The following is a 21,800-nucleotide window of genomic DNA, read 5'->3' on the forward strand; positions in this document are numbered from 1 at the left end:
AATACATTGTGATTGTATTTAGTTACAGAATACTGAATACAATCATTCTCCCCAACACTTGAACACACATGAAAAAACATGTATTTTGCAATGTATTCCGTTACTTTGTCCAATCAGAGTATTGTATTCTGAATCCTTAGAATACTTTAGAATACTTTTTTCATTGTATATAAGATACCTCTATTTGCTATCTAACTGTTTGCACATTTCCTGCCTATCCTGCACACCCTGTTTCTGAGAACTGAAATGTAGTAACAAGTGAATTTCTCCATCGTGAGATCAATAAAGACGTATCTTACCTACTTTCACGATGATTTGCATTATATTTATGTGTAAATACGGTGTATAATTACAAAAATATAATCTACACCTGTTGGAACGCCTGATATAAACGTATTTACCAATAATTTGGAACTCAAAAACTCTCTTGGCCAATGCACGCACATGTGTATGAACTGTGGCATAAGGTGTTTTAAATCTTTATTTCATTTTAGGAGGAAAAACAGGTCATCATTAAAAGTTATTTCTTGATTATGTTGAGCAATATGGAGCTAAAATCTAATGATTGAGTACTGAGATGTATTTCTTTGATTTTAGGAAAGTATCTGTTTTCTAAATACTCACATACGAAAGTATAACTGTACCAGAATACAGTTACGTAAAATGAGTATTCTAAATACATGTACTTAGTTACTCCACAACACTGGATATAGAAAGTGTATGAGTAGCCCAATAAATCCATAAAATATGCAATATTGTCACTGATTTTCATTGATTACATTCCATAATTAGTCAAAAAGCATTGTTGGTACTCTTTGTTTTTATTATAGGTACATATTTACATGAAAGACACATTTTAATGACCTCACATTGTGGAGGATCAAAATCCATCTGAATACACAAAAAGAGAGTTTATGAGAAATGTGTGGGTGCAAGACTTTCAACAAATAACAACAAATTTTAACACATGTCTTTCTCTTTTGTGAATATAAATGTATTTCCACATCTTGATATCTATTGTAAACAACTGAGTTGCTCTACTGAAATGCTCTATATTTAGTCCTGCCTTGTTTTGCCTTGCCTAAAAACCTTTCGCGCAAAAGCCTTTGGATCTCTTCGGGCTCCCGTAGTGGTAGCATCGGAAGAATGGCTGGCTGGATGTGGCTCCGGTGTTTGCTCGGGCCTCATTTGCAGCGAATTCACCGCTCACCGGACCAGTCCCGACCCGAAGGCAGAGCGGGGAGAAGGGTACGACCATTTTCTGTGCTTTGCCTGCGTTTAGGACGAGCAGATTGCTGTAATTTTCCCGATTTACACCTGTTATGATCAGGAGAGCCACCTTAGCGGGCCCCGGAAGTGTGCACTGTTTTCATTGACAGATGGTTGTCATTGATGTCAATAACCGAGATACAAACCTGCTTTGAATGGGCAGATCTTGCTCGTTGGTCGTAATGGTTATCCAAGATCGTTTTTACCCTCTACTGCTTGAATTAATCTTGAAAAACATACGTGTGACTTTTTATTTCGCCTGCTAATGCTAACGAGGAGGCAAGAGCATAATGCGTTCACATAATCTCGATTCGTAGGAGTGTTTTGTGGGCATCAAGGTTGATTGACTGCCTAAAAACTCTAAAATGTTGGGTCATGCAGGTACAGAAGTATTAAAGCTTTAAAACCACACTGCGGAGTATTGCAGGTTATACAATTCGGGAAAATCCACTGTTGCCATGGAGATCCGCCACGTTAGCAGCTGTTAGCATACATTTTCCATACTAACATTAGCTAAAAACAGTATAAAAAGTGAAAAAGCTGCTGAGTCATTAATAGCACATTCATCTAACACAGTGGTTCTCAACCTGGAGGTCGGGACCCCAAGGGGGTAGCACGTGTGTGTTATTTTACCATTGTGCCATTATTTGTACGTAACTTGATGAATTTTACTTTAGCCATTTGTTTTTTTCTTTGTTTTTTAAGAATTATGTAGACTAATGTGCCTATTTCTCATGGCGTGACTAGGGCGGGGGGTCACAAACCCCTTTAACTGTTAGAATGGGGGTCATGGCTCCAAACGATTGAGAACCACTGAGTTTACACAATGTGGTGTCCAAGTGTTTTAATGTGAATAATAACTCCAGTATTTTATCTTTTAAAACCTCCATTAGTATAATAATTGCTGCTAATCCCATGATTCTTTGCGATATGACATCATGATCCTGAACTCTCTACATTTCCTTGGAGCTGGTGATGTCACACTCCAAGCCAAGTCGAAAGAGGCAGCCTATTTTCCCCAAACAAACCCCAATGAAATTGTTGCTGAGGTATTCTATTCACTGAGTGAAATGTTATGATCTGTGGCTTTAAGTACAGTATCAAACACACTGAATTTCTACTGATACATAAAAATTGCTATTGGTTTTCCCAACTATTTATTTTCCGGTTATCCCCTGCAACACACTACGTCTTTTCTGACATTGTGATGCATATAATTGATGCATATGTCAAATCAAGTTGTTTCATCAATGAATAGAAAGGAAATGCTGATCTGAATTGTTGTGACATGGAACTGAGTTTTTTTTCAATGTCTTACCAGGGATGGAACTACCAACCTAGTGGTTTGGAGAAACACGCAGACAGCATCCTTGGCTGGGTGAGTACATTATCAGGGTCTGAGAATTAAAATACTGTTTGTGACATCATGATAACTTTGTGGCAAAAAGGTCCATACTATAAGGTGTATTTTTGCCACATCATTTTGCCCTGAGAGCAAAAGTTTTCTTGACAAACATTGCAACAATTTTTTGGTCAAAGTTAGATTTTGTTTCATTCAACTCTCCAAACACTGCTGCATCTTGGCTATGTCACAGAAGGCTTCATACAAGCAAAGAAGCACCTCATGTCAAAGTTATCTTCATGGGTGTTCTGAATAGTTTTGTTTTTCCCGGAAAATCTTAAAGCCACTACAAGTCCATTAACCTCCCCAGAACCCATGTGCCAACTTCGAAACAGCGCACTAACATTGTACTTGACTCACTGTACTCCCCAGCACCATGTAAATGTACAAATGTGCAGGGAAAATGAGCGCGCTAACACAGCCAGGGATAAACATTAACAAAGGAGTTTACAAAAAAATGTGATTTGATAAACCATCTGACTGACCTGTTCTGATATAGTTGAAATTGTCATGAAATCATCTGTTTAATAATCCTATTTATCTGTGTTACATCGACACTATAAATGTAGTTCTAAAAGTCTGTTTTTTTCTAAATGCTAAGAAACAAAGACTAGTTTGGAAGTTGTAGTTTAGCCAATAAATATAAGTATCCAAATATTTACGTTGCATTTCTCAGTTATTCTGCTGATGAATGTGTCTTGCATGCAAGATTAATGAGATTTCCATTTCCCCTTGAATGAATCTTCAGGGCACCGTGTGGAGCAGAGTGAAGGGCATGGGTGAGAGAGGGATGACAGGTGAGGGGAGGGAGATACAGAGCAGGGTTTATGACTTGACACCTACTGATGAAAAGAAATCCTAGAGAATAGCTTATAGTGGCTTTAACAGGTCACTTGAAACATTTTGTTTATAAGGTCACAAACTTTTCAAACAATTTTGAGCCAACCATTTGTGAGTTATCTTAAGAGATTGGTCCATATTTTATCAATATCTAGAAGAATACTTTTGTAATATTTTGGGAGTGTTTGATGAGTTCATAATATTTCACTCTATTACTCAATTTTACTCAAAAATGTCACTTTTGTCCTTTTGATTTTCCAAAACCATGTTGTTTGCAAAAACAAAATGCTCATTACAGCTTTGTCATGTTTTTTTGTGCCTGTAGGCGTCAGCTCTGTGGTCTCTGTCATACTACAGCTCTCCTCTCCTGCTTTGCTATTTGTACCGCAAAGGTAGGACTGCTGTTTGTGGTGAAGGATTAATATTTAATAACAATTGTCTTAACAGCTCAATGCTTGATGCACTTGTCTCTTGAATATATATTAGTGTATTTAATCTTGCAAGGTCATTGTCAGTCATGTATTGAATAGGACAATCAATATTTCATTGGAAAGTTAATGTGAAAGAGGTCTTACTTAATGAATAAACTATCTAAATTTTTACATTCACAGATTATCATTAGCCCCGTGACTAATGTGTTTGACTTAGAAAGATACTCTTTAATTAAACACATAGCACAGACGCAAAATTGTATTTATAATTGTACCGACCGTTTGTGTTTCAATTTGTCTTCTGTGTCATATCCTAAAAAGTTTGAAGGACGTAAGTTTAGTGTTGGCGAATCTGAAAAAATAATCTCAGGAAAACAGAAAATCAGAAATGGACAGATTTTATACCATTCTATTGCCAGCAGCCTGAGGATCATCCAAGACGTGAAATTAATATGAAGTTAATCAAGTGCGTCATCCAATAAGGCCGCATCAATAGAAAATAATTACTTGTGGTAATACGCGACTCCTTAGTGTATAATTGAGCGTCTGATATTGATCGGTGCACGTGGTTGTAGGGTGGTATTGAGACCGTGCATCTCAGTATTGGTGCTGGTTAATGAGGCTTGTGCCCGACAGAAATGGTGGAGGAGCAAATATCAATGTAGCTGTTGTTTTTGTGTTTCAGGCTACATCTGCAGCAGTAAGTTGGTCCCGGTCAGTCAATATGTTGGAACTGTGCTGGTGTGCCTGCTGGGAGTGGCCTGTCTCAGAGGTAACGATACGTACATTTTACTGGTCATATTCTGCTAAAAGGATGTTTTAACTGTGCTATAATGTTTCTTAATGAAAAACATACCTGGAGATGTGTGATGTTTCATTCATGCGTGTCTGGGTATTCATGCACGATAAGCTTCTCCTCAAGAGCTACAAACACTTGCTCCCACCTGCTGGTTTCCCCAGGCTAAGACTAAGGTGTAATTTATGGATAGGAATGGGGGAAAAGCGAACCCTCTTACATACTATGATAACAATATTATTGCAATATTCTTTACTTAACCAGTTCTCAAAATTGTGATACTTTGGCTTCATCAGGTGGCATCATCTGAAATTGTGAACTGTTTTCCTTTTAATTATAGATAATTTAATCAATGTTTTAACCCAATTTAGTCGTAATTTAGACATAAGATGAGCGAGACAAGTCACATTAGTTATACTGCAGCTTCTTGTCTTATGGCTGTTGTGTCACATAATATAGTAATAATAAAAATCATTTGGCAATATATTGTGCTGTCCTACCTGTGGGAAATTGGAGACTTATTCCTTGAGCTGCACAGTGGCAACCCACTGCAGTATCTAAGAAATTAATCTCCAGATTTTGAGCTATGGCCATGGTCAGGAGTACCTAGCTGGAGGATTAACCTATTGCGCAGCCTCGCATTCTTTTCCTGATTTATATCACACTGCCTCGTTTTCTTCCTTTAGCATTACGGGCTTTTATAAGCTCTATCGGGGAAAACTCAAAACTTTATTTATTCCACTGTGTTTGTTAGCACTCAGCCGAAACGTGAAAACAAACAAAAGCACGTGTTCACCCCTAGTCCTCCACCGCTCCTCTCCCTTCCCATCGCCAGTCATGAGAATCTGGTTGGAGGAAAAAGGTTGTTCCACATAACATCGCCATTGGCCATAGGAGACAGTCCTGCCCACTAACACGTCAGGTCTAGTAGCAAAATCTTAGCTTAAACATTGCACCCCTGATGGACAGAAAAAGGTTACACAATTGTCTGTGTGGGCCCATAGTCTTTTATGGAATTCTGTTTTATTGTTCTAGATGACAAATATTAGGTAGAAAAAAATGTTTTGTTCAAGTATCAGTATCAGAAAAGTGTCAGAAAAGTACTGGTATCAGAAAAAAAAAATTAACCATTACCCAGCCCTCATGCTAAGCAACCAAAAACATTTTTAAAAAGCCAGATTAAAACTATTATATTTAAAACGCTGTCTCTGCAATGATGAACGGAAGTCATTCATCTCTGCGTATCACAGCAGGCAGCATGTACACAGCTCAGACAGTGTCATTAACATTGATTTAGCGGCACAAGGTCCACCGCAAACACAGTGTGAATACTAAACACACCCTTGAGGCTCTGAAACAAGCTGAATATTTCTGTGTTTAATTTCTCTGTGTCACTTGAATTTATCTGTCCGCATATTGCTTTTTCTGTTTCCCTCCGGTCCCAAGGCTGGGAGAGATGGAAGAACTCTGAATATCTGCAGTTTATGTCTATTCTTGAAGAAACAAAGAGAAGTCACACACCGGCAAACAAGGTGAGGTTGTTAGTTTAATTCAGTATTACCATCAGCTGTCCACAGAGCAGTAAGTTCAACTCTTGTATGCTAGTTTATTTTGGTATTGTCATGTACTATCCTTTGTGTTTTGCAGAAGAAACTGAGGTGCTATGACTTTGACTTCTCATCCTGGCCTGCAGACTTTAGTTGGACCGAGGTTAACAATCCGTAAGTGTCTATATTTACACCTCAGTAACAAAAAGTTGCCATTGCTTATTCAAAAAAAACAAGGAAGCAGAACAAAGTGTATTAGTGTAATAAGTGTACAGCTTTATGCTTTTATACACCTATATACCTTTCCATGTGGTACATACAAAGTTTTAAGCCTAGTTTCATAAGTTTTCTTTCATATTCTTAAAGTTTTCAGCCTGAGAGGGATCGGAGTTTATTACATTAACAGTGATTACTGGAAAAACTCAATAAACGGTTCTAATTTCTTTTCCCCTGTTATGGGTATACGCTGTTTCAAAGCAATAAAATTTGTTTACGTTTGCTTGACAGAAAACTCTCGAAGGCTGGCGTTTCGCTGCTGAAGCCAGAGCCCAGACACAGGGGAACAGCTGATGGCATTCTCAACTCTGTACGCACTCTGCCATGCCACATTATCAGGTAAGCCACGTACTCCGAAACAAGAAGTATCGCCAAAAAAATACTCACGATTACTGCGCAATATTGAGAGATCTGTTCTAACAATCACTGAACTGTAATTTATTCATTATGTGTGCAGCTTTGACCTTTTCTGTGTGATTTTTTATTTTTTTTTGCCATTTGTGCACGGAAATATCAAACTATCCTTCGTGTCCTGGTGGCATTATACACTGGTGCCTTCTGTTTCAGCTTTTTAATCGTCCACTCTTTTGGGAGGAGGATGCTTTACCCCGGGTCTGTGGGTTTACTACAGAAAGCGATGAGGCCTATGCTCCAGCAAGGCCAAGCCAAGTTAATAGAAGAGGTGATTCTCCATCCGTGTAATGCCACCATTGTTTTTGCTTTTAAAATGCTGATGCACAATTTCTTTTCTTAACAGTACGATGGGCAAAGGAACAAACTGATTGCCTGCGACGGTAATGAAATCGACACTATGTTTGTGGATCGAAGGCGAGACGGGGAGGAGAACGGACAGACTCTGGTAAATGTCTGCAGTGATCAGTTTGTCTCTATTGATAAGGCTTTATGTAGCTGCAGCTTTTATGGAGAGTTTGTCTTTCTAATGTCCACAGGTCATCTGCTGTGAAGGCAACGCTGGGTTTTATGAAGTTGGTTGCATGAACACTCCACTGGAAAGTAAGAGAGAGATATTTTTTTCACGGACATTTTGCCTTTTCCTTAAGGGTATACCATAGATATAAGATAGGGGAGTTAACCGGTGTTCCAAGTTATGTATGAGTTTGGCCCAGAACTAGCAATTAAAAAGTCTGACATAAAGCTTTTATGCTCACGTACTATAAATTGTCGTATCAGACAGCCCAATGATATGGGTGCACAAAATAATAATAAAATAAAGCAGCTTGTTTATTCTTGTTGTGCCATTTAAATCACACTTAATCGAAGAAAAAATCCTGCACTCAGTCTATCTTGCAAAATCTGAGCTTCATTATTTACAAGTGCAATGTTTCAGGAACTTGGCCTTCCTCCAGCAAAAATCATTTTTCTTCAGTGTTTAACGAGCATTACACACGACCTCTCCAATGCACCTGTTGTTTGTAAAAGAAGTGCCAAGCACCTGCTTCTTAAATCTCTTTTTATCCACATTATGGACTTAACTGACAATGCTTATGTTGTGCAGAATAGCACAGGGTTTCTGCAGAGCATTGAAAAGCATTCAAAGTCATTGACGGAATTGTTAAAATTACGTCCTTGAATGTCATTAAAAGCAATGTCATTGAAATCTGACTGTAACAGACATTTATTGCAAATGTGTGTTTATAATTGATTAGAGATTTTGCATTTGGGGCATTAAAAAACGTTTTTCGAGGCTTCAAAATGGTGTTAAATTGACTTCCTGTTTAAATCCATGTTGCAAAAAGCTGAAAAGTAGGCAAAGTTATGAATAAATAAGCATAAAATAAAGCACACACATATTATTACAAATTATTGTATTGTCCAGGCCAGTTGTTTAAATCAATATAGTTTTATTTTATTTTAGTGTAAATAAGCTTTTTTATATCAAATCTGATCCTAAAATGCTCCTTGTTTGTTTTCTGCCTTTTAACTCTTGATCTGGTTTAAAATAGGTGGCTACTCGGTGTTGGGATGGAACCACCCAGGCTTTGGAGGGAGCACAGTAAGCCCTTTGATAAAACAGAGTTTCGTCTTCCACTGAAACAGTAGCTTATGCTGTCATCTTACACTTCTCTTCAGGGAGTACCTATGCCACAGAACGAGGCCAACGCCATTGATGTAGTTATACAGTTTGCAATACACAAGCTGGGGTTCAAGATCAGCGACATCGTCATATACGCGTGGTCCATCGGCGGATTCACAGGTAAAGGAAACGGGGATGTTCAAATGTCCAGTTATGATAAATAATACTGAAAATGTGTGTGTTGTATGCCAGCCACGTGGGCAGCCATGTCCTACCCCGAGATTCAGTCGGTGGTGCTCGACGCCTCCTTTGACGACGTGCTGCCCTTGGCCCTGAAGGTTATGCCTGACAGCTGGAGTGAGTTGTGTGAATTTACAGTGGATTCAAAATGTTTAAATCATTTCTATCATGTTATGTTTCTTTTCTGTCAGTAAAAATGCACACAGGTTGCCTTACAATAATGCAGCAAAGCAGAAATGAAAAAGTGTTTTCAAAGTAAAGTACAGACCAAAAAAAAAGTCGCCACAAAGAGAAAGTTCGCACACGCTAACGTTTCATTGGAGCGCCTTTACCTTTAATTACAGCAGCACACATTCACTGTGGCATTGTTTCAATAAGCTTCTGCAATGCCAAAAGATCCAGTGTTGTATCCATTTGGCAAGATCTTGTATTGATGATGGGAAAGTGTGACCACTGCGCAAAGCCTTCTCCAGCATATCTCAAAGATTTTCAATGGGATTAAGATCTCTTTGGCCAATCCATGTGTGAAAAAGATGTCTCATGCTCCCTGAACCACTCTTTCACAATGTCAGCCCAATGAATCCTGGTTCTGTCATCTTGGAATATGCACAAGTCATCAGGGAAGAATAAATCTATTGGTGGAAAACCTGGTCACTCAGGAGGTTAAGGTCCATCCATCCACCCCTCCATTTTCTTCCGGGACCGGGTCGCGGAGGCAACAGTCTCAGCAGAGATGCCATGACTTCCCGATCCACGCACACCTCCTCCAGCTGTTCTGGGAGGATCCCGCAGCCTCCGCCCAATAGGACATGCCCTCCCTTGGGAGGTGACCTGGAGGCATCCGGAACTGATGCCCGAGTCACCTCAGCTGGCTCCTTTTGACGTGAAGGAGCAGCGACTCTACTCTGTGCTCCTCCCTGGTAACTGAGCTCCTCACCCGATCTCGAAGGGTGCACCGAGCCACCCTGCGAAGGAAACTCATTTCGGCCGCTTGTATCCGTGATCTTGCGGTCATTACTCAGATCTCATGACAATTGGTGAGGGTGGGAACATAGATCGATCAGTAAATCGAGAACTTTGCCTCCTGCTCCCTCTCCACCTGGATGAAGTGTCTTGTCCAAGGACACAATGACAGTGTGAACCTGCGGTATTCGAACCTCTGATTCTCCGATTACAAGACGACCTGCTTTACTATCTCCGCCACTGTCGCCCCAGGTCGTCAGCTGATCTCATTCTTTGGGCTCTTAGGGCCAGATCTTGTGGCGGTGCACGGGGCGGCGCAGGCTCTTGGCGAATTATTTTCCGAGTGGCGGCGCCATATATGTGCCATTCGCCTCCGCCACCTGTGAGGGGGCGTCACAAGAGGAGGTGACTGCACTGATGGAAACACGGCTGACATTCGCTTCCTCGTTTACATTGCGCTGTCTTGCGTTCTTTCTTAAGCCTTAGGCTCTCACAGGTCAAACTAAAAACTGTATTTACCCCATTGTGAGCTAAACGATGTTCACGTCTCGAGAGAAAAAGAGCCACAGCGTCCGCTGTGGCGCGGATCGGCCCGCGCTTGGCGTGAACGTGAAGCAAAACAAAAGCACATGTTCACCCCACACAACCACTCTTCTGGACGCAGAGTCGATCTGGTTGGAGGAAAATGTGTGTCTCCACCCACTTAAATGCGTTAAGTCTGAAGTGGCAAGATCACAAAGTGCGCTCCTACTGAGCGCAAAATGTCACGCTATCGTCTCTGTTTTGATGCACAAGATCAGGCCCTTAGTGTTGCTGAACCTAGACCTGACCAACTGCTGTGACCACAGATCAGAACAGTTAATATAATCCAGGTGATGACTTTCTTTTTGGTCAGTTTGTAAATTATGAAACATGTGATTTTAGTATTTAGACCCTACAACAAATGCAGATCATTCTTCTTAGATTGAATTTAACCGTTACCATGGAAATCCGCCATGTTAGTGGGAACACGTAAACATCGTCCATAAAAAGAAATGAGTGCAAAGAGCCGCGGAACAACTCCATTAGCGAGCAGATCAGACATATAACACACTATTGTACAAATGCTTTTATGTGCACAATACATCCAGTATTTTACATTATAATATCTACATAGCTTGATTGTTATCAAAAGTGGCAGGAAAATTTAAGCAGGTTACACAAGCTCTATTCCATTAGTTTCTAACAGTATAGAAAAGTACAACCTCTGTGTCAGCCTAAGTGGAGATTTTTGAGGGGGAAAAAAATACTTTGGTGTTATGTGGAAATCAGATACTAAAATCTTACAAAAGTACTTCTGAATCCACTTGAGTTGTACATTTTTCATGTCCATGCTTTTTCCTCTTAGGGCCTCTGGTGCAGTACACAGTAAGAACATACGTGAATCTCAATAACGTAGAGCAGCTCCTCAAGTGAGTGCTTATGGTCTAACACAAGAAGCACATTACCATTTGGGCTAGATTTGTTCATCTGCTGCTTTTGTGTGTATTTGTAGATACCAAGGACCTGTTTTACTGATCAGGAGAACCCGAGATGAGATCATTACAACAACGTAAGTCGTTCTTTTTACCTAAAATGCATTAACATGATCAATTTGGAAAAAAATCTATTTTTAGGGTACACATGACTAGTTTTTGTTTTATTGATGGGATGGTAGTGTTTCTCAGGTCCGTATCCTGTGCTCATTTCCAATAATTAAGTAAATGAAGTAAAAAAAATTACAAAATACTTGAAAATGTAATTAACAGGCGTACAGCTAAACCTTTAATTACAGGTGAGAGAAGTTTTTAGTTCGTTCTGCATGATACAAGATATCAGCGGCTTCCCCACACTGTAAACTTAAAGGGGCTATATCATGCTATTTTAGCCATTCCAAAGTTAAGTATAGGCATTTATATGATATATTGTACCTCTACCGTTATGGAGCACTCATTTTTGTGATAAATATAAGTGTTTTCTGGAGGTATTTTTCAAACCCGGAAGACAAAACGCTTCGATTCAGTTAACTCCGCCCCCTCTCTCCGCTCATACAACTTTACCGTAATATAAATAAACAGCAATAAGTGAAGTCACTTCACGATGCAGTTATACGGAGTTGACATCTGCAACACAGCTTCATAAATGGCTAACACACATGCTAATATGCTAACACACAAGCTAATATGCTAACCCGCGTTTGGACTGACTCACCCTCTGGTCCATCGCTGTTTACATTATGGGACTCGCGTTGGTTATAAAAGTTAATCCACTTTGATTCTGGCGAGGGTTCACCAAACATCCATCAGTGACAGTCACAGAAAAACAATATTTTGGTGATAGTCGCTGAATCCCGGAGAAAAAAAACAGCTGAGTGGCCTCTCCTTGAAAAAGGTTGAATATAAACTCCTCGTCCTCGTAGCCAAACGCGCTTCTTTTTCTCCGTCCGTGACATTATCGTTAGGTAAGAATAAAAAACAGGTGTCCAGAGTAGGTAACAAGCTCCATCTTCAGCTGCAGCGCAAACATGACTGATCTGTTCAGATGTGTTTGTTTTGGCCTCAGCTGACCTGGAAGCACCTCGGGCACATCCTTTTTTTTTTTTTTTTTTTTTTTTACTTTTTTTACTCTTTGTTTCTCTCTTACGACAGAAATAATGAAAACGCTGTTTTACAAATTAAAATCAGGCCGTAAGCATAGAATTAAGACATTACATTACAGACGTCGAGCACTTCCGTTCCGCTGTGACGACACAACTGAAAACTCAGTCGTTCACCAGGAGAGGGAGGAGCAGCTGCTCAGAGAGCAGGATTCAGGAGGATTGTGGAGAGCTGCGTGAATGAAGCCACAAACCACTCTGGGGGTGTTTTTGATAAGGAAATAGCATAAAAACATGGCTAAAAGCTCCAAAAAGTCGATTTTGCATGATATAGGACCTTTAAGGGAAATTGAAAGCTACTTTTTTCACAGCTGCCTACAGGTGGAGCTCTAGGCAAAGTCTTCCACAGCCATAGCACTCATATTTATTGTCACTGTCTAATTCTTAGTGATGTTATTTCAAATTTAAAAAAATAAATAAATATTAATGCTCAGGCACCCTAAATTACCCATATGTCCTTGGATCTTGTGATTTTCTTATGTATTTTGTGGGGATAAAATATATTTACTGAAAAATGTAGGTTCTGGAGTTTTAAAGCTCCAGTACATACATCTGCTATTCATCATCTACCAAGTAAAGAAAGCCTTCTTGTCGAGTGCCTCAAAAGGTCTATACAAATCAACGTTATCATGTACCCTGTAATTGCTAATTTCCAACATAATCAGTGCATATTATTTACTGTATAATAAACACATGGGACCAACCACAAACTTGCTATTTTACACTCAAATTATCACCTAATTTTTGTCAGGAGTAATGTTGGACCTCTCGGCCACATAGTTCTCTTCTTTATAGCTTCGTGTTGGTAAATGTTTTTTCGGAACGATGTCTTCCCACCAATTTGGAGGTGGACCGAAATATTTGTATGCACCTCGGCAACTGATTAAAATGTCACACCTGCACCTTTTCACAGCGCTGCCTCTCGGTGCTCTGACAATACAATGCTCTCTAATTAATGGTTGTCATGGCAGGAATTTCTCACTTCGTGCTGCCAAAGAGCACTGTTCGAATGGCAAAAGTCACTGTCGTGGATTAGTTTCATAAATGACATTCGTTCACTTGTCAGTCATGAACAGTAAATACACTTTGGTGTCTTTCTGTTGTAGTGGTCCGGAGGATATAATGTCCAACAGAGGCAATGACCTGCTGCTCAAACTTTTGCAGTTCAGGTGAGTATTTTTTACAAAGTATAAACACATGATTGCAGCATTTCCTCTCAATTGATTCTATTCTGTAGATCAGGACCAACATTTAAACATCACATCACAAGGGGTTGGGAAAAGAGGAAAGGAGGCCATTTTTGTCATAAATCTGAGACCTGAGAGATCCGTTTCCACTTTACAGATCACAATAACAAGTTTGCTTATGCTGATGAGACCTAAAAGCTCAGAACAGCGAGCATTTCCATTTGTGAAACTATTTTAGTGTATAGAAATAGGTGGGTAGATGTCTGAGAAATGCATGCTTTTAATCTTTTTAGCATTGAAATAACATGTTTGATTTTTTTTTCAGTCACTGAATTTTCACTGCTCATTTTTGAAGGGTTTTAAATTGAAAATGAAAAATTCACCTGTTTAATATTCACTGTATTATCCAATTCAGCAGTCTAAATTCAGAGTGTCAAATTTGCAGTAGAAAAAAATTCACACAGAACATCCTGGACCTCAAGGCATGAGCAGCTGGATGTTTCCTATTCTTTAGTGGGCGGGACTTACAGATGAGGAAACAGGAGTAGAAAGTCAAATCTAAGAATTTTGATTGGTCCCTTACACCGTTTGCTGACGAACCAGAATTTGGCTCGACTCACTCTTGATCGATTGCTCAGGCCTTGGTGTCCAGGATGTTCCTTGTGAATTTTTCGCTGCAAATTTCTCTCTCTGAATTTCTACTGTTGAATTTAAGGGCTTGATTTTTTTGAACATTGAATATTTTAAGGGTGAATTTTTCCATTTGAATTTTTTTCTACAGCTAATTTTTCACTCTGAATTTATACTGTTGAATTTTAAATATTTAAAAACAATATATATATGTGTATATTTTCGATGTGAATTTTTCATTTTGAATTGTATGTTGAATATTCAGTGGCTGGATTGTTATTTCAGTGTTAAAAAAAAAAAAAATTCTGAAAATTCACAGACGTTTAAAATTCACATTCTGATGACACAAACAATCTTCCATAGTGTAATGCAGTTTTTTTGTTGAGACACTTTGAGACTGGAGAGATGGATTTGAAGAACAAAACAGTTACCAGAACTCTCCAATTAAGCATATCATTGTGAATCTTTCGCACATCCTCCGGAATTTTCCTTGCATCCTTTACCCTCAAAAACCGACATTGGAGGAGTGCACGATAAGAATATTAAATTAGTTATGGTTGTCCTGACCCCTTCTCTAAAGAGTGGCCAGAATATTAATTGAACTGTGTGTCAAACCAGTGTTACATTTTACTACAAGAGCGATTCAACCCAGTACAGTACAGATGATTAAAACAATTCCTCAGCAGTCATTTTGGTGATAAACCCACAAAAAATGGTCCTACAACCCACTTTGGGTTAACCTCCACCAGCTGAGCACTTCGCTTTAAAGCAAAATGAGAAAAGAGAAAGACACAGATTGCAAAAGTAAACAATCAAGTCAATCGACCCTCCGCTCCTGATTGGACCTGACAGGCCGGTTCACAGGAAAGCTCGTCTGGTTTGTTAAATTGATGGCACTGGGGATTAGTTGCTAAGATTCACAGAGGGAGGGACTTAAAGTGCATCTGACAGGTTTTAATGCTTTTGAAAATATTACTTATTTAGATGGATAAGTAATAATGATCATTTTATTATAGTGAAGCAGCAATTTTAAAGAAGAAATGTTGGGCAGAAAAGTTATTTTATGTTAAACTTTAAGCTGCTGACAGGAAGTGACATAGATAGAGGTAAAGTTCCACAGCTGTTTAAAAACCACCATCAATACGGAGAGTTACTGAACCTTCTTATTTCTCAGACTCATTAGTAAATATAACTTTTTTAGCAGTAGGTACGGCATTTTTGGCTAAAGTCACTACTTCCGGGGTTAGCGTAGCTGCTGCGCCGTTAGCATTTATCTCCGCTAACCCGGATGTAGCGATTTTGGTAAATATTACTTTTATAGCAGTAGGTACAGCATTTTTGGCTAATGGGCCTGATAAATAAGTATGTTCAGTAACTCTCTGTTGAGTTTCAGAAATATTGATTGTGGTATTAAAGAGTTTTTTGTAGTTTCTTGCACATCTGCGGACCCGGAAGTAGAGCTGTGACGTCACCTCTTAACAAACGTATAGACATAACATGGTTGGCATGACAACAGTTTAAAATGGTTTGCCTCTATCTATGTCACCTCCTGTCAGTGTCCAATGAGGAAGTGAGATTAAAAGCATCACAAAAATATCAAAATAAAGAAAGCTGGGTGAATTTTTTTGCAAAATCTCAAATATAATGTCATATGCACTTTAATATTAACTATGTTACTAGTAATATTAATCTATTAATTTTGTGAAACATTTAAACTTAGACTATCACTTTAAATTGTACCCCATGGTCTAAAAGCAGCTGCACAGTAAAGTGGTTTAGCAAATGTTGTGTGTAATGCAGATCTTTCGCCTCCTATGTTATCGTAAATAACATTAAAACAACAAAACTATACTATACAGATGAAAAGAACAAATGGACAATAAGTGACATTTTTTACTCCACAAGACTGTTTTTAAAAATATCAATCTAACAATTTTTGATGTGTCATTTGTTTTATTTTATTCTGAATGTCCAGATATCCTAAAATAATGACAGACGAAAGCCTCCCAGTTGTAAGGCACTGGCTGGGATCCTATAATTACATCGAAGAAAGTAAGTGAACTGTAATCAGGCTGTGTCTTTGGAGAACGTGGTGCTGAGTGACATGTCCTCGTCTGCAGTGTCCGTGTATAGTAGCTATGAAGTGGACGACGACTGGTGCCTGTCTGTGCTACAGTCCTACGAGGCAGACAGAGATGTTTTATTCCCTTGGAGTGTTGGTAAGCCCCATTAACATCGACCGCAACAGTAAACCGCAACGTACTGGAATCCTACAGAGTATAAAGCCTGTTGTTTATGTTTCCAGGAGAGGATATGACTCCCGAGGGCAGACGACAGCTCGCTCTTTACCTGGTAAGAATAAAGATTGTTCAAAGCACAATAGGGCGAGCGGTTATTGCAACTGAACGGAAATCACAACCTGAATGGTTTCAATTTGCATCACAAAGACTAATTATTTGTTATTTACACAGTGCAACGTCTTCTGCAGAAACAAAATCTGTCAGTATATGTAGAATGGTTTGATTCTTGTATGTATTGGATTGGAAGATGGCATTTCGATCATTAAAGAGGGGGTATTATGATTGTTGCAGGTATTTGGTAATAATCTCAAACGCAAAAAAAAACCCACTGTTGGTGCTAACATACAATATTGATCGAAAAACAGCTGGAAAAAAAAGTTTCGCTTCCTGGTTTTCTCGCAATCTCTTGTAAGCCCCTCCCACTCCCCCTGGTCTTGCTCCCCTTCACTGTGGAGCTGTTTCAATAAAGAGAGATGAGACATATGCAAACAAACAGGAAGAGGAGTAAACCAATCAGCAAAGGGCAGGCAATATCAGTTCTGCGTTAATATTTGCACTGGATTATGAATTATGAAACTCACCTATACTGTCACTGCATTTTTGGTCATTAACCACCAACCGTGCGCCATTCGTAGATAATTTGTTGACTTTTCGCAAACAACACATGGCCGCAAATAAACAAATCTGATTCCATGAGCTCGTTTGAGTTTTCTGATGCCGCCAATAAGGGGGCGTGGGTCCCAGACTGATACCCCTCTGTATAAAAAAAATACTGATTCTGGTCTCGCCAGGCTACTTAAAGACAGCCACTGGAGAAGATGCGATGTTTTCTTCTGATTGTCTTTGTACCGAATTAGTTTAGGTTATAATACCATCAGTGTTAAAGGGATATTTCAGGATTTTTAACATGTGGCCTCATTTCCTAGTCATCCAGAGTGTTGTCGATTTCTGGAGATATATATATATTTTAAATTCATGCAGTACTTATATTTGAAGAGTTTAGTGGTGCTCGGCTAGTGCTAGGCTAGTGCATGTCTATGGTAACTAGTAGCCTGCATTACAAACCTCTTCAAAATCATGGGGTCGTCCTCCAAACGTTGCCATATCTGATTTGCAGAAAGCTCCTTTGTGAATTCCACGTGTAGTAATGCCGGCCGCAGGTAAACAAACTACTGTAGATCCGGTAACCTAGCAGATCACTCCGCCACTGCGTAGCTTACAACCAGGAAGCTGATGCTGCTCAAATATAAGTTCTTTTAAATGCAAAATGGTTATATTTAAAACAAAATATTCAGTCAACACAGACATTTATATCGGTAGTCTGGTGTTATAAGTGATTTGCCTCAGGTGCACTGTGCTTGGGTCAGACTGTTTTTAATGCAGGCTTCTAGTTACCATAAACATGTACTAGCCTAGCACTAGCCTAGCACCACTAAACTCTTCAAATATAAGGACTACATGAATTAAAACACACACAAAAACTTCAGAAATCACTCTGGATAAGTAGGAAATGAGGCCTTATGTCAAAAATCCTGAAATATCCCTTTAATTTTGAAAGCATATCTCGTAGGCTAAGTCTTTTCATTTTGGTCAAGATTTAGTCAAAATGATTCTCTTCAATTTTAGTCGACTAAAATTGCGACTAAATCTAAGATTAATTTAGTCAACTGTGCATTTGTCATAGAGTATAATCATATTTAATCAAGGTCCTCAGAGCTGTTCCTTTGGCAGTCAAAGTAAGTGTTATGAAGCTCTTTCAAACTGTCATTGGGTGATTTTAGTCTCTACTTTTCATTTTTATTTAGTCATGTTTTAGTCTGAAAATATCTGAGTATTATAGTCATAGTTTTAATCTCATAAACAACTTTTAATTTAGTTTTAGGCCAAGTCGCCTGTTTTTCGCACACTTGTTTTTTCCTGAATAGGTTTAAATAAGTGCACTCTAATCTGATCAATCGCACTACGTCACAACCCAGCCACATAATCCATATGAGTTCTATTTGTTATTATGCTGCTCCTTTTTTAACAATTTAGACTTTTCCTTTTACTTCCTCCTCGCGCTCCAGGAGGGGTTCGGGAGAGGAAAATAAAAAAAACACCTTCGCTATTCTTAGGCTGCATCATTATCACAGAGGAACACTTTCCCGGTTGCCATAGTAACCGCCCTCACCTGCGCTCTCAGGGTTGACTGCGGTAATATATTTCACCAAGCTCCTTCTTATTGAAGTCATTTAACACCAAACAAGTGGAGTGCCATCAATTACAGCTAAATCTATGCGTTTCCCTCTCCCGGTAATGCCTTCCGAAACGGGCTTTGTTCTTTTTTCCCGCCTCCGCTTTGTGAACCCTGAAGAGGTCGGTGTTCGGGGAGGGGATTGTCGGGAGGCACTGACCGAATCGAGAATCAATTGGACTTTAGATATTTAAGATTATGGTGTATAAGGTTAACCCCTAAATCGAAAAACTCTAAAAACTAGAAGAAAACGCAACAAAGAAAAGCCACAAAAAGTTACAAAAAAAGCAATGAAAGTGCAGCAAAAAACAGTAAAAGCTCAACGAAAAATTGGTGAAAATGACATGGATAACAAAGTGAATGAAGTTAAGACACCACAGCGACAACACGGGGTTAAAAGATCTGTTTAGATCAGTTTTTGTAGGTCTTAGCTTTCAAATGAGGCGTTACACTGGCCCAAAGGCTACAGTCCAAGTGACAAATGTGCCGGGAAACGCAACAGTAACACAATTTTTAAAAAGTGACAAAAACACAACAAAAAAGTGACAAAAGCGTGAGGAAAACACATCAAAAAAGCTATTAAAAAAAAATCAACAAAAAATGACAAAAACACAACAAAAAAAGGCTTCAAAAACTCTGCAACAACGCGATAAAAAAGTTCTTATCAGTTTTGTAGGTCTTAGCTTTCAAATGAGGTGTTACACTGGCACAAAGGCTCCAGTCCAAGTGGCAAAAATGTGCCGGGAAACACAACAATAACACAATTTTTAAAAAGCCACAAAGAAAACACGAAAGCCTGAGGAAAGCTCGTAGGTCTTAGCTTTCAAATGAGGCGTTACTCTGGTCTAAAGGCTCTAAGCTCCAGTCGAGAAGCTTTTAGATTTGGGTCAAACTGAACTGGAGAAAATGTGCTTGGTTAAGGCGAGGGTTAAGAGGTTAATAAGGTAGTTTAACGGACAGTGCAACAATAGTATTTTACATGTGTGGATTCTCTGTTTAGAAGACACTTTTTTTTTTTTTTTAGGAAAATCATGAAACGGCTACTTCTGAAAATATACTTTTACATATACTCTTATAAGTCAATTCATGTGTTGAGTGATATTGAATAAATGAGTCTAAACTAGTCAACACTGCTCATTGAGTTATTGAAACAATATAAATTCGCAGCCATCCTGGTACTTAATTTAACCTCTTAACCCCCACCTTAACCAAATGTATTTTCTTCAGTTCAGCTTTACCCAAATCTACAAAAGTCATCTAAACTGGATACATTTCCTTGCGTTGTTGCCACGATTTCATCACTTTTTCATCACTTTTCTGTTGCATTTTTGTCATGTTGTTGTTGCATTTTTATTACTATTTTCACACTTTTTGTCAAGAAGCTTTTAGATCTGGGTAAAGCACCAACTGGAGAAAATGTGCTCGGTTCATGTGGGGGTTAAGAGGTTAAAATGTTTTTTTTTAAACCTCTTCACAATTTGCAAACCGCAGAACATTGAGCTCTTCTGACCAGTTGCTCTTAGACTTTAGCCCAAAATCCAACCGAAAAACTCTGGAACTCTCTCTTCTGTGGAGGATTTCAAGTCATTGTTGAACACTTCGTACTGGCTTTTAATCCGGACCGCTTCCTCAAGGCTGTTCAGAGGGAGAGTGAAACGTTGGCACACGTATTGGATTGCTCTAGCCATCTTTCTTATAATTGTGAAATGCACATTGAAAATTGATATAAATCCCCTTTAAACAATTATCTATTCTTTCCTAATCCTAACTTTGTTTTCGTTTTCTCGTTAAGGCGCACAAGTATCTGCATAACTTCGAGGCGACGCACTGCACTCCTCTGCCCGCCTCGGAGTTCCACTCTGCCTGGAGACTGTAAACAGAGGAAGGTGACAGACCAGAGAGAGGAGACAGAAAATCAACAGCACGAGCAAGAAATAACTGGAAGAGGTTATTTTAATCCTTATTTCACGACTTAATATTCTGCCTGGCCTGAATGAAGATTCTCTAATTTGGTAATTCCTGCAAGTTCAGCATCATTATGTGGCCACTAAAATAGAGTCAGTTTCCTACCTGAACATACTGAATGATTGTTTTTCCATCAGTGGATTGTTTTGCCTCCTCCCTGATGGCGTGGGCGTATACCAAGCTGACAGTGCTAGGATTTATTGAGCACAAATTGGGAAAGATAAGAATTTTTTGACTTGAGTTTAAGTGAAAACGACTTATTCAAATGAAGGTTACTTTAATTATTGATAATCTAATGTGAAACCAAACAATTCCAGAATATTCTAGCTATTCTATCATGGTTATTTTCAAAGTGTAGCACTAGCTGTGATGTTGATCTGAAAGTAAAAGTTGTGAAAGACAATGCTGGTTTTAAAGACTCTCTCTCCACCCTCTTCCCATAGCTGTAAAATAAGGTCAGTTTTGACAATATTGTACTGTACATTTTCAAAGTTCAACACTGACGTATTTGGAGGAAATGAACAAGCCCTTTCTCACTCCCCCCCATCGACCCATCATTAACTTTTTTTTTCTGTATTTTATATGTATTATAGTTTAAACAATGGGGATGCAACAACAATATCACAGTATTCAGTCCATTGTGGTGGACATTTGTATTTGTAGCATGTTAAAGGCACTGCAAAGATCATGATCCTTTGATTGTAATGCTGTGTTATCAGGGTTTCTACAGGTGGCAAGTCAAATGTATTGCCTAAATGCTATATTTTGTAATAATATAGTGAGTAGGCTAATTTAATTGAATGGATATTTTGATCTTCAAAACCAAACTGGATACAATGGGCAACCTTTGAGCAAAAGAGTGTCCAAAACTGAATTTGTGTTAGAACTCACAACAATGTATACTGCATACATACAGATGTAATGTTTTTTCAAGGAATAGGCCAACCTTTTTTGCATATTGAGATATGTTCTAACCTGAGCTTAGACGAGTGTGCTCAGTCAGTTGTTTGCA

At 38.9% G+C, this 21,800-nt stretch overlaps 1 protein-coding gene across 1 annotated transcript; it reads left to right on the forward strand.

Annotated features, from left to right (window-relative positions):
* Positions 1 to 1,124: 1,124 nt before the first annotated feature.
* abhd16a (abhydrolase domain containing 16A, phospholipase) lies at positions 1,125 to 21,400 on the forward strand. Its single transcript, XM_079561342.1, has 20 exons — positions 1,125 to 1,248; positions 2,591 to 2,647; positions 3,837 to 3,903; positions 4,628 to 4,714; positions 6,185 to 6,270; positions 6,386 to 6,459; positions 6,793 to 6,900; positions 7,129 to 7,243; positions 7,319 to 7,420; positions 7,512 to 7,575; positions 8,526 to 8,575; positions 8,653 to 8,776; positions 8,849 to 8,953; positions 11,187 to 11,250; positions 11,334 to 11,390; positions 13,580 to 13,642; positions 16,266 to 16,342; positions 16,411 to 16,509; positions 16,596 to 16,642; positions 20,616 to 21,400. The coding sequence occupies exons 1-20, from the start codon at positions 1,147 to 1,149 to the stop codon at positions 20,697 to 20,699; spliced, it is 1,632 nt and encodes a 543-aa protein (XP_079417468.1). The 5' UTR covers positions 1,125 to 1,146; the 3' UTR covers positions 20,700 to 21,400.
* The last annotated feature ends 400 nt before the right edge of the window (positions 21,401 to 21,800 follow it).

The sequence above is a fragment of the Gobius niger genome (genome assembly GCF_951799975.1).
Source record: "Gobius niger genome assembly, chromosome: 8".
NCBI lineage: Eukaryota > Metazoa > Chordata > Actinopteri > Gobiiformes > Gobiidae > Gobius > Gobius niger.